The sequence below is a fragment of the Eptatretus burgeri genome, chromosome 7 (assembly GCF_056783735.1).
Source record: "Eptatretus burgeri isolate ZD-2024b chromosome 7, Ebu_testis_v1, whole genome shotgun sequence".
Classification (NCBI taxonomy): domain Eukaryota; kingdom Metazoa; phylum Chordata; class Myxini; order Myxiniformes; family Myxinidae; genus Eptatretus; species Eptatretus burgeri.
This window is the reverse complement of record NC_140967.1, coordinates 74,491,607-74,506,812: the sequence shown is the minus strand read 5'-3', so window position 1 is coordinate 74,506,812 and position 15,206 is coordinate 74,491,607. Positions and strand designations below refer to the sequence as shown.

The 15,206-nt window shown below is 39.9% G+C and overlaps 1 protein-coding gene and 1 long non-coding RNA gene across 2 annotated transcripts in view; one reads left to right on the top strand and one right to left on the bottom strand.

Annotated features, from left to right (window-relative positions):
- LOC147023553 (uncharacterized) overlaps positions 1-13,866 on the bottom strand; it is a 102,025-nt gene extending 88,159 nt beyond the window's left edge. The window contains exon 1 of the long non-coding RNA XR_015060281.1: positions 13,728-13,866. This is a non-coding gene — a long non-coding RNA (uncharacterized LOC147023553). The remainder of the gene's footprint in view (positions 1-13,727) is intronic.
- Positions 1-15,206, top strand: part of LOC147023552 (72 kDa type IV collagenase-like) — a 64,115-nt gene that overhangs the window by 47,643 nt on the left and 1,266 nt on the right. The window contains exons 8-12 of the mRNA XM_085889047.1: positions 655-810; positions 2,424-2,550; positions 3,405-3,541; positions 4,723-4,882; positions 15,024-15,127. Of these exons, the coding sequence (XP_085745173.1) occupies positions 655-810; positions 2,424-2,550; positions 3,405-3,541; positions 4,723-4,882; positions 15,024-15,127 (684 nt within the window). The remainder of the gene's footprint in view (positions 1-654; positions 811-2,423; positions 2,551-3,404; positions 3,542-4,722; positions 4,883-15,023; positions 15,128-15,206) is intronic.

Sequence of the window (15,206 nt, the reverse complement as noted above, 5' to 3'; positions counted from 1 at the left end):
ACGTGCGGTTTTATTTTTTTCTGAAATCGTGGCTTTGAGTTACATCACTATGCAAAATATAATTTTTTGACCCCACCTAGAAAGTACAAAATTTTATCAGTGAGTGAGTGAGTGAATGAGTGATTATACAAAATATATCAACTCCTCCCATGCAATTCTAGCTAAAGAAAGTTCCATCAAGCAACCATGAAAGGCTACACAAAGTAAGCCCTTATTAATTTGATGAGGTGAGAGAAAAATGTTTATTTCTTCCATTCACAGTTGAGAGAGGTGAGTGGGTCTCTGTTTTTCATTTATATGTTGACTGCTTTTGACATTTACACGTAGTACATTCTTGCGAACCACAGTGGTGCATGTTTCTGTCTGTGCTGTCGCTGATATACTAGAAGGGGTAGGGAGAGTTGATTGGTGTAGAAAAGCATTGCTATTGTGATCATCCTTGCTCTTACTATTATCATTGCTCATACTATTTTCTGTCAAATCCTGCATCAATTGTTTTTCTAAGACCTATTGCCACACAGCCCTTCATGACTCAGCTTGTACTTTGTGGGGAAGATAGCCAGGTTTCACTGATAGAAAAGATGCGCCTGAAGCTGCAAAGTGCTTTGCATGCTTCACTTATAATCTTAACAATTGTTTGGATGATTTTTACAGGCATCAGTCTGCTTCTGACAGCCGTTCATGCTTTTGGACATGTTTTGGGCCTTCCACACAATACAGACCCTACATCTATCATGTTCCCCCTCTATTCATATCAACGGAGCTTCCATTTATCTCGTGCTGACATCAATTCCCTGCAAGCAATCTTTGGTCAGTGATTTGAATTTTTATGTAGTGGAGCTTCAACATCCTAATAACGATTTTAAGTGTTTGTTTGCCAATTATTGCCTTCGCAAACTTTGTTGCGAAGGTTATGTTTTGATCGTTGTGTATTTATTTATTTATTTGTGAATATGTGTGTTTGTTTGTTATTCGCATAACTCCAAAAGTATTGAACTGAATCGCAGCAAATTTGGTGGGATGATTGGTTATTATCCGAGGACCATTTGATTAGATTTTGGGAGCGATCGGGTCAAAGGTCAAGGTCAAGGTCATGAAAAGGTCAAAATCGTCTTTTTACCATAGCGCGGTCAATTTGTATCCAATTTGCATGCAACTAATGCCAAAATGTTCAGAATTCAATGCCCCATCTTGTAATATGTGACATGACACAATGACGTAATAACCCTTATTAGCGGTTGGGAGTCAAAGGTCGGGGAGGTCACGACATTGCAAAATGTGCGGTTTTAGTCATAACACGGTCAATTCTTATCCGATTTGCATGAAACCAACACCAAAATGTTGACTGTTCAGTTCCCCACACTCTAATACCAATTACAAAATTAAGAGTACAAAGGTCAAGGTCGAGGTCATGAAAAGGTCAAAATCGTCATTTCACCATAGTGCGGTCAATTTTTGTCCAATTTGCATGCATCCAATGCCAAAATGTTGTGAATTCAATGCCCAATCTTGTGATATATGATATGATACAATGACGTCATTACCTTTGTTAGCGGTTTGGGTCAAAGGTCAGGGGGGGTCAACGACCTTTATTATCATAACGCGGTCAATTCTTACACAATTTGCATGTAAGTAGATTCAAAATGTTTAGAATTCAATTCCCTATCCTGTGATGTGTAATATTTGATTTCTTATAATGTGACCAGTTGTCATCAGATTGACTTGACACCGACACCCAAAAATGTCAGGGAGTTGATACAGAAATTGTACAATGTACGTGAATCAGTGTTAAACAGCAGGAAATGTAATGTTTTTAAGCCACCATAACACGTATGAGATGGCAGATGTGGTATGGGATTTAATACCCTCACAATCAACGGTTTCTAGGGGGGGGGGGCAAAATGTAGCGTTGGCGAAGGTATGCACTCTACTGAGTGCCCGTTCTAGTTTGATCAATAAATCGTCATCCTCTTAGTCATGTAATCCACATGTGTTTTTGGAAACTTGATCGGCTCCACCCGAGATAGTCTCCAAAGCAAAAAACTATGTGAGACGAGTGTAATTGTATCCACTGGCTTTTCGTATGCTGGGAACAGTTATGCATGTTGTCATCTACTAATGTTCAAGTTGAGAACATAAGCAAAGACAACACATGGAAAGTTGTGCAAGGAAAACCTGATGTAACAGAAAAAAGCGATCTGGCTCGTCTTATGATGCAAGTACTCTTACACTGTTACCACTTAAAAATTGCTGGCTCAGTGATTCTGTCATTCTTTCTGCTCGATTCATTGTTTCCCACAGCAATTGACAACTGTGCTCATTGGAAGTATTATTTTGTGCTGAGAAGTTATCTTAAACACATTCATTAGATGGCAAAGCAGAAACTCCCATGGTTGAGCCAACGAATGGTTACTTCTTTGCAGGAATAAAGGCAGAAGAGCCAGCTGAGAGCCCAATTCAACCAGAGCCCCCAAGTGACATCTGCCGACTATCAAGCAAAATTGATGCCATCGCATCTTTAAATAACCACACCATCATCTTTGTGGGCAAGTGTGTGACACTTTTGTTTGTATTCTCCTTTTTTTGTCAAGACTGCATTTTTATACATAGCGTTTTCGTGGTCCTCTCAAGTTGGACTGAGGACATAAGTCAATCATAGTGTGTGGTCCAACATCATGCATGTAGACCGGGCAAGTAAAATACCAACTTCTAGAAATTTATGAATGAGCGAGATGGGTTCTTATTGTCACTTTAAGAACAACAAAGTAATTCCAGTGAAATAGGCTTATTTTCCATTTGCATAGAATCGAAATACCTAACTGTTGCCTAAAATCAGATTTGAACAAACAACCCCATGAACCCCCCACCCTCAAGTTTACCTCGTTTCAAATTTCCAGTTTTTCCATCCTGAGAGTCTTCTTCAATAACCACCTTGTCCACCCCATGCATCCTCCCCTACCCCTCTTTCCTCACCACCTCCCTTATTTGTCCAAATCTTACTCCATTTTATCCTTCAACCCTGCTGTTTATGTTTCCTCCCTTTTATACTGTTCCTTTGACCCTGATTCATTCATTGTCTCGCTCTTCCATGAGCCTTGATCTTGTACAGAAAAACAAAATGTCGGTCATTTCCAGTGATATAATTGATTGTATCCCGTCTGCAGTTTATCTATTCTACAAGGTTTCTTTTCTGATTTCCACCGGCTTTCAATTATTCTCGAACAGTAAGCCATGGTAAAGTAATCCCATTTGTAACATAGGCCTTCCAGATCAAAGATCGGAGATATGATGTTATGAAGATCATTGTCTTTCAGCAGATGTTAGATGAAAGTGATATTACAAACTATGTACCATTATATGTGCAGCTGCATTTCTCACAGGGATTTGGCTTTATTTCCCTGCAGGCATTACTGGAACGTCTCTGAAGCAGGCCAGCTGCCTGCCGGGCCCAGCCTTGTTTCAAGCCGCTGGCCGAGTGGGCCAGGCCAAGTCCAGGCTGCGGCAGAAGGCCAGAGCCAAATCGGACTCCTCCTGTTCTCGGGTCTGTGCATACATTGAAGAATGTTTTAATCTCACTCTTTGCCAATTGCAGTGTAGGCATGTGTATATTTTTAGATGATACAGTTTTACACAGTTTAAACTTGTTCAGCTGGGGAAATATATATATTTTTAAGTACTGTTAACTCTCGTGTTAGAAAAAAAAACACAAATGTGCAATTGTGGTTATGCATTTTCCCACACCTGTAAAATCAAAAGTAAAATAAATTAAGTTCCACACCTGCCAGCTCCTATTGCAAGTAAGGCAATGCCCATGAACCCAGTAAAATGTAGAACCTTGCCTAACAACAAGCTCATGAAAAACAACAAGCATTTATTCATAAAAGCTCCTGCTGGTTTGTGGACACAATGAATCATTCTCAACGGTGAATCACAGAAAAAATAATCTGATGAACGTTTGTATTGAAGCTATAACATCTTCATTGTTTTATATAGTTTTCAAAATTAGGTGAGTGTAATGACGGTGGATTTTATCAACTGAAGGTTGGTAAGGGTAATATTCACCGCCATCGAAAATGAGGTGCAGCAGATTTGAGGAGGCTGAGGAGGAGATTGGGACCATACTCTGTGCAGAGAGTTGGTTCTGCTTAAGCAGTCTCCTTGGCTATTGGGCACAATCCTGGACGGGTCGCCACTCCGACACAGTATACCAGCATGCTTGCACTTATTTTGCCGACCTCAGAAGGAAGGCAGGTCGAGTTAACCACACCTGGTATTAATTCAACAGCTGAGTGGGATTTGAACTCAGGACCCTGGGATCCAAAGCCTGCCACCCTAACCATTAAGCCAACACCAGGTATATAAGAGGTGAGAACTCTCATTCCCCTTTTCTTCCCCTTCTTCAAAGCAAGAGGGCATTCTTACATCATTTCACATTACTTCTTCATTACCTCATTAAAATGGTGGAATATTTCACTTTCTTCCCCTTCCCCTATCCACCTTAATATTATGCCACGTGATGCATATCTACGCGCGCACGCACGCACACCGTTAAAATGAAATAATGATGAAACAGTGTTTCATTCATAATCTCAAGAGATGATGGAATCTCGTGATGTGTAACAGACAGACTGACAAGCATAATATTATAATGTATGTGTGTTGATATAATACATGTTTACAAATATACATATATATTTTTTTTTCCTGTGGTGTGTCTGACAGGGGGTAACATGTGGAGATTTGCTGGCCCATCAAATGAAAGCCACTTCCCTGAGCCCATTTCCAATCTTGGCCTGAATCTGTCATCTCTCAGAGTCGATGCTGCTCTATACATTGACTCATGGAAGCTCCTCCTGCTCCTCGATGGAGAGTTGTTGTGGAGGTGATTCCTCAAACAAACAAATTACTTGTGGAAAAACTAAGAAGTAGGATAAAAGCCATTTTATTACTTGCGGCATCACCTATTTATTTAAAGAAATGAAAAAAGAAGTTAAACACAAAAGTTTTTTTTTCAAGCAAGCAACTCATGGAAGAACCTAAGTCCAAAGCTGTATTCACATGGATGATCCATAGGAAATAATTAATCCATATAAATTCTCAACAATTTTGATCCTGACTGAATGTGTGGCATTCACATGAAATATTTAATACAGATAAGGTGGCAGGAAGAGAACTGGTTGGCATTACAAAAGGCATGGCTGTGTATTGCATGATTTATTGTGCCATGAGAATTTCCACAGATGGCAACCTGAGATAGTGAATTAGGAAATGCTTGTGCCATGTTCATAAAGACATACCTCAAATTTCTAATCCATAGGTCGGGTTGGATTAACTCCTTTGAACTTTCGACATATGAACTTTCAAATAGATTTCAGCTCTCAAGCACTGACTTTACTCCAAGCTGATGCTTCTGTGTGAACAAAAGCAAACAGGTATAGTGTACCTGCTCTGGTCAAGCATCCACATTTGATGCATCTTGCAAATTAACAATTTATCTTATCTTTCCAGTTAAAATCCCGAATATGAATTTATTTATTTTTGGCAGTAGAAGTTGAGTTGTCTCAGTTTTGAAATCTTCATTATCAAAGCCAGCTTCTTGTCAAACTAGGTAACCACAGGTATTCTTGGGGATGTGACTGGTTTCCCCACATCCATCAGAGGACAGCCATCTAAATCCACATTTCCATCAAGCTTTCAATCATTAAGTTCCAAAAAGCCATTTTTCTTTGAGTCTTCATTACAGTAAAGAAGACTGATGAAAAATAAGGACTGACTGTTATACCATATGATATCCAGGGTGTCCCTAAAAAAATGACATCATTTGAAACTTGAGTTTCTAAGTAACTACATGTCCCAGGCAAACGAAAGTAAATTGGCTTCATGTTGAACAATAAAATATTTATTTATCAAAATTCGAACAAGAGATTCAGAGAGATGTGGATTTTATAACCGTTTTCTCAAAACTTCACAAATGTTCAATATGCACACCGCCTGTGACACGACACATGTCAAGTCGGTGGTTCAGCTCCTGCCAAACATGCTGTAGCATGTCTTGCGTAACATTCTCCAGCACCTCAGTGATTCTCTGCTTAAGTTCCTCTAGGCTTGTAGGAAGAGGGGAGATAGAGACCAGTCCTTTCACATAGCCCCACAGAAAAAAAAAATCACAAGGTGTCAAGTCAGGTGAACGTGGTGGCCATTTCAACAGCACATTGTCATTATCACTGGCATGCCCAATCCATCTTCCTGGTAGATTCTCATTGAGATAATAAACATGCAACTTAGTTAGTTTTTACACATTTTGTTAAAATTTGAGATCATTTGAGCGAGAATTAGCTATGTTATTATACTACGAAATGATGTCATTTTTTTTTTTTAGGGACACCCTGTATATCATTTGTGTATATATATATATATATATATATATATATATATATATATATATATATATATATATATATATATATATTTTTTTTTTTTTTAAGAATAAGAAGGCACATCCAACCAAAAGTAAAAAAAAAAAACTCGATCGACTCTGCTAATTTGAGTAAAAAAGCAAGAGCAGACCGGGTCTCAGGCAACGTTTCGCCAGCTTTGCAGCCAGCTTCCTCAGGCACAATAGACCTCAAGCTTCGACACGTGTCCAGTTTTTATTTCGATACGACCGCTCATTTCCGGTCACATGCTGGTGCTCGAGGTGAAATGGAGAGAGTGTTTTTTTTATTTTGCTAAAGCAAAAACAAACGTCAAATCACATAATTGAAGGGGTGCTCTGCTCTTTTTTGTTTTTACTTACACATGATCTGGTGTTCCATGTGTGTGGGTGAGCACGTGTGTGCTTATTGTTGTTTTAAAAAAACAAAACAAAAAAAGTCTCTCTCCCCCACCTCTTTCCATATACAAGAAAACAAACACGACATATTTACCAAAGCTTTTTGTGGAGTACTTCTAAAGGTTGAATCACAGCAAGAGAACCCGGAAGTGAGAGAGCATGCGCATATCTACAGTAAGCTTGCACATGAAAGATCAATACTGATTGGTTCATCACTTATGATGTCAATGGTAACCTGGGCTCAGATTATCATTGACGTCATAACTGATGAACCAATCAGTGTCAATCTCACATAGACAAGCTTATATATGCAAGCTCTCTCACTTCTTGGTTTTCTTGCTGTGATTCAACCTTGAGAAGTACAGCACGAAAAGCTATGGTTGATATGTCGTCTTTCTTTTCTTGTATATTAAAGTACTGCACTACCAAATATCTGTATGTGCAAACATCTGTTTGTGTGTATATATATATATATATATATATATATATATATATATATATATATATATATATATATATATATATATATATATATATATATATATATATATATATATATATATATATTTGTTCCTTTTCCATCAGTTGATGAACTTATAGAATTTGATAAATCTGAAAATATTTTGCGTACGATTCATAAATTTCCAGCAGTAATTTTGTTATGCCTCCGCAGCCGAAAACATCATGATTTTGGGTTGTCCGTCCATGTGTGCATCCGTCCATGTGAACATGTGTAGCATATTTTCATGACTGCAATAACCTGTGAACCGCTTAACGGATTTTAACCAAATTTGTGCAAGTATGTTGGATGATGCAAAGATAACCTGATTAGGTTTTGCATTGAAAAGGTCAAATATCTATGGTCATGTGACCTTTAATTTAAAATATTTGTTACCATAACAACTTGTGGACCACAAGTGATTTCAACCAAACTTGGCACAAGTATGGACTGTGATACAAAGATGAACCGATTTAATTTTTGATTCAACAGGCTGATGGTCATGTGCCTTTTGAAAACTCATTTTGCAGACCATAACTTGAATTAGAAGAATCTGATGTTTTCTCTTTTCGACTCATCACTATTTTCCCTCTCACATTCTTTCTCATGTGACCTTTAATTTTTCATGTGACTTTTAATTTAGGTCAATGTAACAGCAAGTTGACATGCACATGCGTGGAGGTATATCCATTCACACATTCATGTCAATTTTTTTTATCATTATGGTTTTGCACACACAAAAAACAATTATTTAATCTGTTATCTAATATGAGGACCATTATCTTCCGTTAATACACAAGTGATATTTGTGGAGATATTGGATTTGATTGGAGATATTGGAGGTAAACAGACAGCCTGGTGCCATGTACCTAGAGGTAAAGCTCATATGGCTCCAGGTTTTATTTGCAGGGGAATAATATTACAAAATAAAATAGGTAGTGTAAACACTAAAATAATTTTGTGAGGCCCAACTAGAATATTGTGTCCAGTGTTGGTCACCACATCTGAGGAAAGACATTGCTGCCAAAGAGAGGGTCCACAGTAGAGAAAATGGATCGATTCTACGGCTCGCAAGGCTTACTATGAGAAGCAGATGAATGAAACAGGACTTTATACATTACAAAGGAGGCAATTAAGAGGGTATTTGATATTGAGGGGTGTCGGCAAAACAAATGCAGGAGTTTTTCATCAGAATAGGGAAGGACAGGGGTAGCATCAGGGACCATAGTCGTAAACTAATGGAGGGAAGAGTTAGGAGGTTGTAAGGCAGAGGTCTTTCACTCAAAAAGTAGTTAGCACATGGAATGGTCTGCCCGGAAAAGTATTGACAGTAGAAATAGTCGATAGATTTAAACTGGAAATGAATAAGAACCGAGAAGCATTGAGGAGTACATTGATATTGCCAGGACTGGTGGTGGTGGTTGTTGTTTGTTGTTGCCTCAGCATAATTTGGTTGCAAAGCTGATGGACCTTAGCTATCTGGCAACGTTGAGCAATCACTCCGAGAGATCTTTTGTGGATGAAATTGGCAGGATTCGTAGATAGCTCAGGTATGGATCGGTGATTGTAGATGTGTAGTCATTGTGATGTCTGTCATAGGGTCTTGTCAAAAATTGAGTGTGTTGCCAGATTGTTATTTAATCCCCACCTTCCAACTCTCTTCACCACAACCTCCTCCCAAAACAAAAATCGATAATTTGTACAATATATAGTAATATACCCAAGTTCAAAACACACCTTGGCCAGAAGCATCACTCACTGACTATGTCGTCAGTCGAAGTCCTCAGCATCATTGCAATCCTGCCAGCCGAGGTGGACCAGCAGAGGCATATGTGCATCCACATGTAGCAATGACATGTGGATAGCTATATACCACCACCGTCAGCCGGCAAGAACACAAACAAAAACAACTGCAACAAAACATATTTTGCTACCAGAATCCACTGCACTGGAAATAGATGCTGGAGAAGCCACCAACCAATCAACCTCACAACCTACACTGCTCAGAAAAAGGTGACAACAAAATAGATATGATACTACACCTACATCTTCAGCTCTCAGAATCCACTACACTGTAAATAACTGTGAGGGTGGAAGGAACCACCAAACAAACAACCTTACAAACTACGCCACTCGACTTGCCTTGATAAACTTCTCCAATTCCAGATCGACTCTTTCACCACTACTTGAACCACTTTCTCACAAATCTTTGGCCTTACCCTCCCACACACTCCAAGTAGAGTCAGCAAAGCATAAAAGGAGTTATCAATATATCTTCGACACCCAACTCCACGTTCATTGACTGACAATATACATTCCAACCATGGGCGTCGATTGCTTTTGAAAAGTGGGGGGGGGGGGGAGGGGGACATTGCATGTCCAGACCACGAAGCCCACTTCATGCCGGCACGGACACAGCAAGTCTACCCTGGCAAATTCTTGATTTTATACGCTCGTTGACATGCTGCCTTCTGATCACACAAATCCCGAAAATTAATCTGACCATCTTTTTATCAAATGTAAGCAGACGGAGCGAAATTAATTAAACATTAATCAAACACATTTCAAAGTTTCAAGTGTCATCAAAGAAAAAAATATATATATATATACATATATATATATATATATATATATATATATATATATATATATATATATATATGTATATATATATATACACACAAAAAGAATTGTTTATCAAGCCTCCTTCTCACGACCCTTGAACTGATTCACTAAACATAAACTGAAAACTAGACTGACATACAAATTGATGTTACACGAGTACGGTCAACTTACCTTAAAACTTGCCAAAAATATGAACCTTCTTGTCTGATGATCCAGTTAAAAAAACTTTGTCGCAATGTCTTGGGGGTCAAGTGCAGTCAGACGATCTCGGTGAACATGACAGATCACGGGATGGTTGAGGCGTTGTTGGGTCATTGTGGAATGTAACCAAGTCTTCATACGTCTGAGTGCGCTGAATGACCGTTCAGCTTCGCATGAACTTGCTGAGGAAATCAATAGAAGCCGAAGCAAACGTTCTACCTATGGGAACATTTGACGGACTTCCGGCACCATGTCTACAAATATCTTACGGTAATCCTCAACAGATGAACCACTGAACTGCTTACGAAAGAAGCCAAGTTCTTGCTTTCGGGAATCCAAAGCTGTTCGGGATACTTGCGGACTATTTGTGGTTTGAATGACCGAGACAGGAGCATTTCACCCAAGTCCCTATAACGCCATGAGGTCGGTTGATGTGAAGTACTCGTTCAAATTCTCAGATGCGCTGTCGATGACTTTGAAAAATTAAACTCTGTATTCCTCCTCTGCAGAGTTGGCAGTGTATTCCTGCGTGCCTCCATCAAGTCTCTTCGGAAGCTTGCGCTTACGAGGGAGGGTCACTGGATCCAGTTGGCACTGCTGGAGCTTCTGTTGTGCTGCTTCGAAAACCTCCTTAAACGCCTGGTCGGTACGGAGAGATTGGAGATTCTGTGCAGTTACCTTTGCAGCAGTAAGCATACCAGAGACGGTAACTGGTGAACCCCGAAGTGCCTTATTGAGGTATTCAAGGGATTGGAGAACGGGCAATGATGCAAACAGACCGAGAACACACTTTCCTGATGAAAGACAGCCTTGAATACCGTTGGCTCGCGATGCCGTGCTCTTACCAAAGTCATCACTTGCTTGTTGAAGGGCATCCAGTTCCGCTTCATAGTTAACCAATATCGATTTCATGGCAGGAGAACGAGTTAACCAACGCGTCAGGTAAATTGACCTCAGGCGTGTAGGGCAAGGAGTGTCAGCATCGTCAGCGTGGATATTCAAGTACAGATGCTTGAATTTTCCAGAGTTGTTGTAGATGTTGCTGAGTACCTGGACATAATCAAGGGCATCTCTTATGAACGGTACAGTTTGTAGGGTTTTGGATGTAATGAGTTGGGTGACATGAGCTCCACAGTGAACATAATTGGCCAGCGGTTGGAGTTTTTTTTAGCTGTGCTTGACAGCCCTTGTACTTTCCAGACATGTTGCTTGCCCCATCGTAAGTCTGCGCTCTAAGGTGTTCAATAGGGAGTTGACACCGAATTAGGACATTCTGAAGCATCTTCCAAAGTGATACTCCTGTTGTTGACGATACTTGGTAGAGGCCGATGAGATCTTCTTGAACATCAAAGTAATCCGTCACATAGCGCGCACACACCGACTCCTGCTCATTACCCTGAATATCTTGCGTTCCATCAGTTACGAGTCCGAACTGAGTGGACATTTCATTCACGTAACTGCAGATATTTCTGAGGATGGCATAACTCATCCATCAACTGTAGAATTTTGTTCTGAATTTCTCCACTTGTGAACGTCGTCTTCCTTGACAGCCACGTCTTGAGGTTTACATCATCCTCGGCCCGCAACTGTAAGAGCATTTTGAAATTCTCTTCAGAGGCATCCTTCCCACGAATTGCAAAACCTTGTCAGGCTAAATATTGCAATGAGGTGATAATCTTCAGAAGTGCTGACCGTGCAGATCTTTGCTCTTCTAGCAGTTTGCTGCTCAGCTGCACATGGACACCAGGTTGACTTCCGCGACATTTCAGATTTTCAGAGGCAAGCCTGTGTGTTTGATCGTTCGTGTTGTCTGAATTTTCCTGTATCCATTTTCCAGTTCCGAAAGCCCTTTGAGACAAATGCATCTTCTGCACAGCGGGCAAGTTCGGTAAGTTTTTTTTCACGAGAAGCGTCCGTACAGGTGTGACAGAGTACACCACCGATGCTCTGATCAAAATGAAGCCACGGAAAATCTTTGAAGATTGTGTTCTTGATTTGCATGCCATCAAAAGGGTTCACCAAAGGAATGAGCTAAAATCAGTTGTAATGTGAACATTTATGTAATTCTTTACCTCTCACAAACCACGAGACCAGGAGACGAGGGATTAAGATCTGTTGCCGTCCGGACGTGCACTCTCTTCTTTTCAATTATTGCACATTGTTTGTGGATTTGTAAATACGTTCATCATTTCTACTAGTGCATGCCCGTACGTGCGTGGCAGTACATGCAAAAAAACCCAAAAATAAAACACAACTTTGAAACCGCGTGCTTTGTTTAAGTATAGTGCATGCCCATACGTTTTGTTTAAGCATAGTGCGTGCCCGTACGTTTTGTTTAAGTATAGTGCATGCCCGTACGTTTTGTTTAAGTATAGTGCGTGCCCGTACGTTTTGTTTAAGTATAGTGTGTGCCCGTACGTTTTGTTTAAGTATAGTGCGTGCCCGTACGTTTTGTTTAAGTATAGTGTGTGCCCGTACGTTTTGTTTAAGTATAGTGCGATATAAGTTAGAAAGGTGAAATAAACCATTTTTGGTCGCTAAAGGACCCAGAAAGAGTCGACATGGTGGAAAAGAAGCTGACAATCCTCTATATTTTATTTTAAACACTGCATTTAAAATCTCTAATTTAATTATTCTAAATCACACAGTTTAATGAGACACCTTATCCTGTCAGTCTATCCTTCGTCTTTGTCCTCGTGCAAACGGAAAATTATTCGGATGATGACGGAAGAGAAATTCCTTCCGGAACGTTGTTTTTCCGAGTAAAAATTGCAAGCCGCGGCTGAGCTACGAAGCCGAAGGCTTTTTAAATCGGATTTTCGAGGTAATCTCATTACTACCCTATAGATACTGTATAATCCAAGAACAGAATTCAAAAATAATTTTCCGTTCGTTTGTCCGAACCGCTGAAGTGAATTTTGCATATTTTTCAACAGCTACCTTTTAAAATCTATAATTTAATCCTCATAAGTCCGACGACCGAATGATACCTCTCGTTTTGTCGGTCTATTCCTCCCCCAAGTCCAAGTACCAATGAAAAAAATATTTACATTAACCGCCGCAAAAGCGAGTGAATCAGCGCATTTTATTTGATGTTTCCCAAGTAATCAAAGCTAATTTAGTCGCCAAAATACTATACCCACTTTCCTTCGATTTTCACCCGGTTTTCAACGTTGGGATTTAGGCCACTGTTATCGACTGCGAAATATGAAAACAGAATTACAAAATATCTTTCCGTTCGTTCGTGCGAGCCGGTCGAGTGAAACCGCGTCATCCTGCACAAGCTTCACCATCCCAATCATAATACCAGGCCGCAAAATCATTTATTAGCTTATAACTCGACGGTGCAAAGTCACAAAAATTAAACACACACATCATCGTGCAGGTAATAACATCAGGCATCCGGCGATATAAGTTAGAAAGGTGAAACAAACTATTTTGGTCGCTAAAGGGGCCCCGAGCAATTGCGGCCTCACACTATCCGAGGCGTGGCGCTCCGGGCCATGAAGCCGCGATTTCTTTAAAGACTCATAAAATGACGATACAAAGTCCGAAAACGTCCCAACATACCTCAAAATGTCCAGGTCACGTTCCCTGTTAGTGGGTGAACAATCCAATGCTTGGCGAATTCTACTTCGCAATGATAGGAAGAGCCGACACCGAAAAAGCGACGTTGCTATGGACGCTTGGCCGCTGGGAGACCATGGCTTGAGAAGCACATATTCTCAATGTTGAATTGTTCACCTATCATCTTTAATAGAACTATAATAGCCAAATAAAACTAACGGTTTTTTTTCTTTTGTTGTTTTTGGCAAAAAGTAAAGATCCAGAGAGGCTCCAGTGTTACGTAACTTACGTTCAATGAAAAAAAAATGGGGGGACAATCGATATGTTGTCCCCCCATTGATAAAAAGTGGGGGGGACATGTCCCCCCCTTCCCCCACCAATCGACGCCCATAATTCCAACACCTCTCTGCACTCACTCTCCACCTCCAGCTCGCTGTACCTTCCCCTTTTACTCATAATACTGCATCTCCATCTCATAATCTTTACTGTATCCCCAACTCAGCACATTTGCTTGACACCTTCCAACTCCACCACTTCGTCTATTCAGGCTGCACCAGTTTGTCTGTTATTGATTGGCACCTTGGGGGAGTTTCTCTTTTGGCTTCAGGTTCATTAGCTCATACAATGAGACCAGCTACAATCCTTCATCCAAAAGGTTCAGCCTCATTGAGGTTGAATTGTCATCTCATGAATGGACTGATGATGGGAACTCCTGTGAGATTTAAGCCATGGAGGGATCACTGGATGGCAATGAACATGGTGTCTCTCATCCTCTGATGGTCTTAGGTTGTCTATAATGGCTTGCCACCACCCTCCTAATATAATTTATCATTTACGTTTTATTTATCCATCATGGCAGTTAATATTGTTTGAATTTATCTGCCTCTCACCGTTTGAGTACATTCACCACTTTCGCATCAACATAAGTTAACAATAAATCTCAAGCATATGGATGATAGCAATTAATAAATTTTTGAGTTTTGTTAGAAGTTAACACACTTGAGTGAAGCTTTGTATGCTATCCCATGTTTGTGTAATTCTTTTCACTTTGTTTTGGGGTATTTTTTGCAGTTTTCGTCACAAAAAGCAATGACGTTAAAAAAATAAAAATAAAATAACCACTTAATCCCAGACATGTTTTGATGGTTTCATAAGGTTTGGAGTAGTTTTGGTCTGGATTGTTGAGAATCGATGTAACGTGATAAACGCACAGAATTTTACACTTTCTCATCACACCTCATGTGGCCATGATGAAACCTAAATTCACCAATGATAAACTTTATCTTCTACCTTCATCAGGTACAATATGCAACAAGAACGCATGGATCCAAATGCACCGGAGAAAATCCAGGATCTTTTCCCACAATTACCAGGGAATATTGATGCAGCGTTTGAGCATGGCGGTAGGTTTCTGTCTTCAAATTGATTGAAGCTCAACTTTAGATACGAAAAGGTTTGTTTTCACACTTTTTCACCCATGTT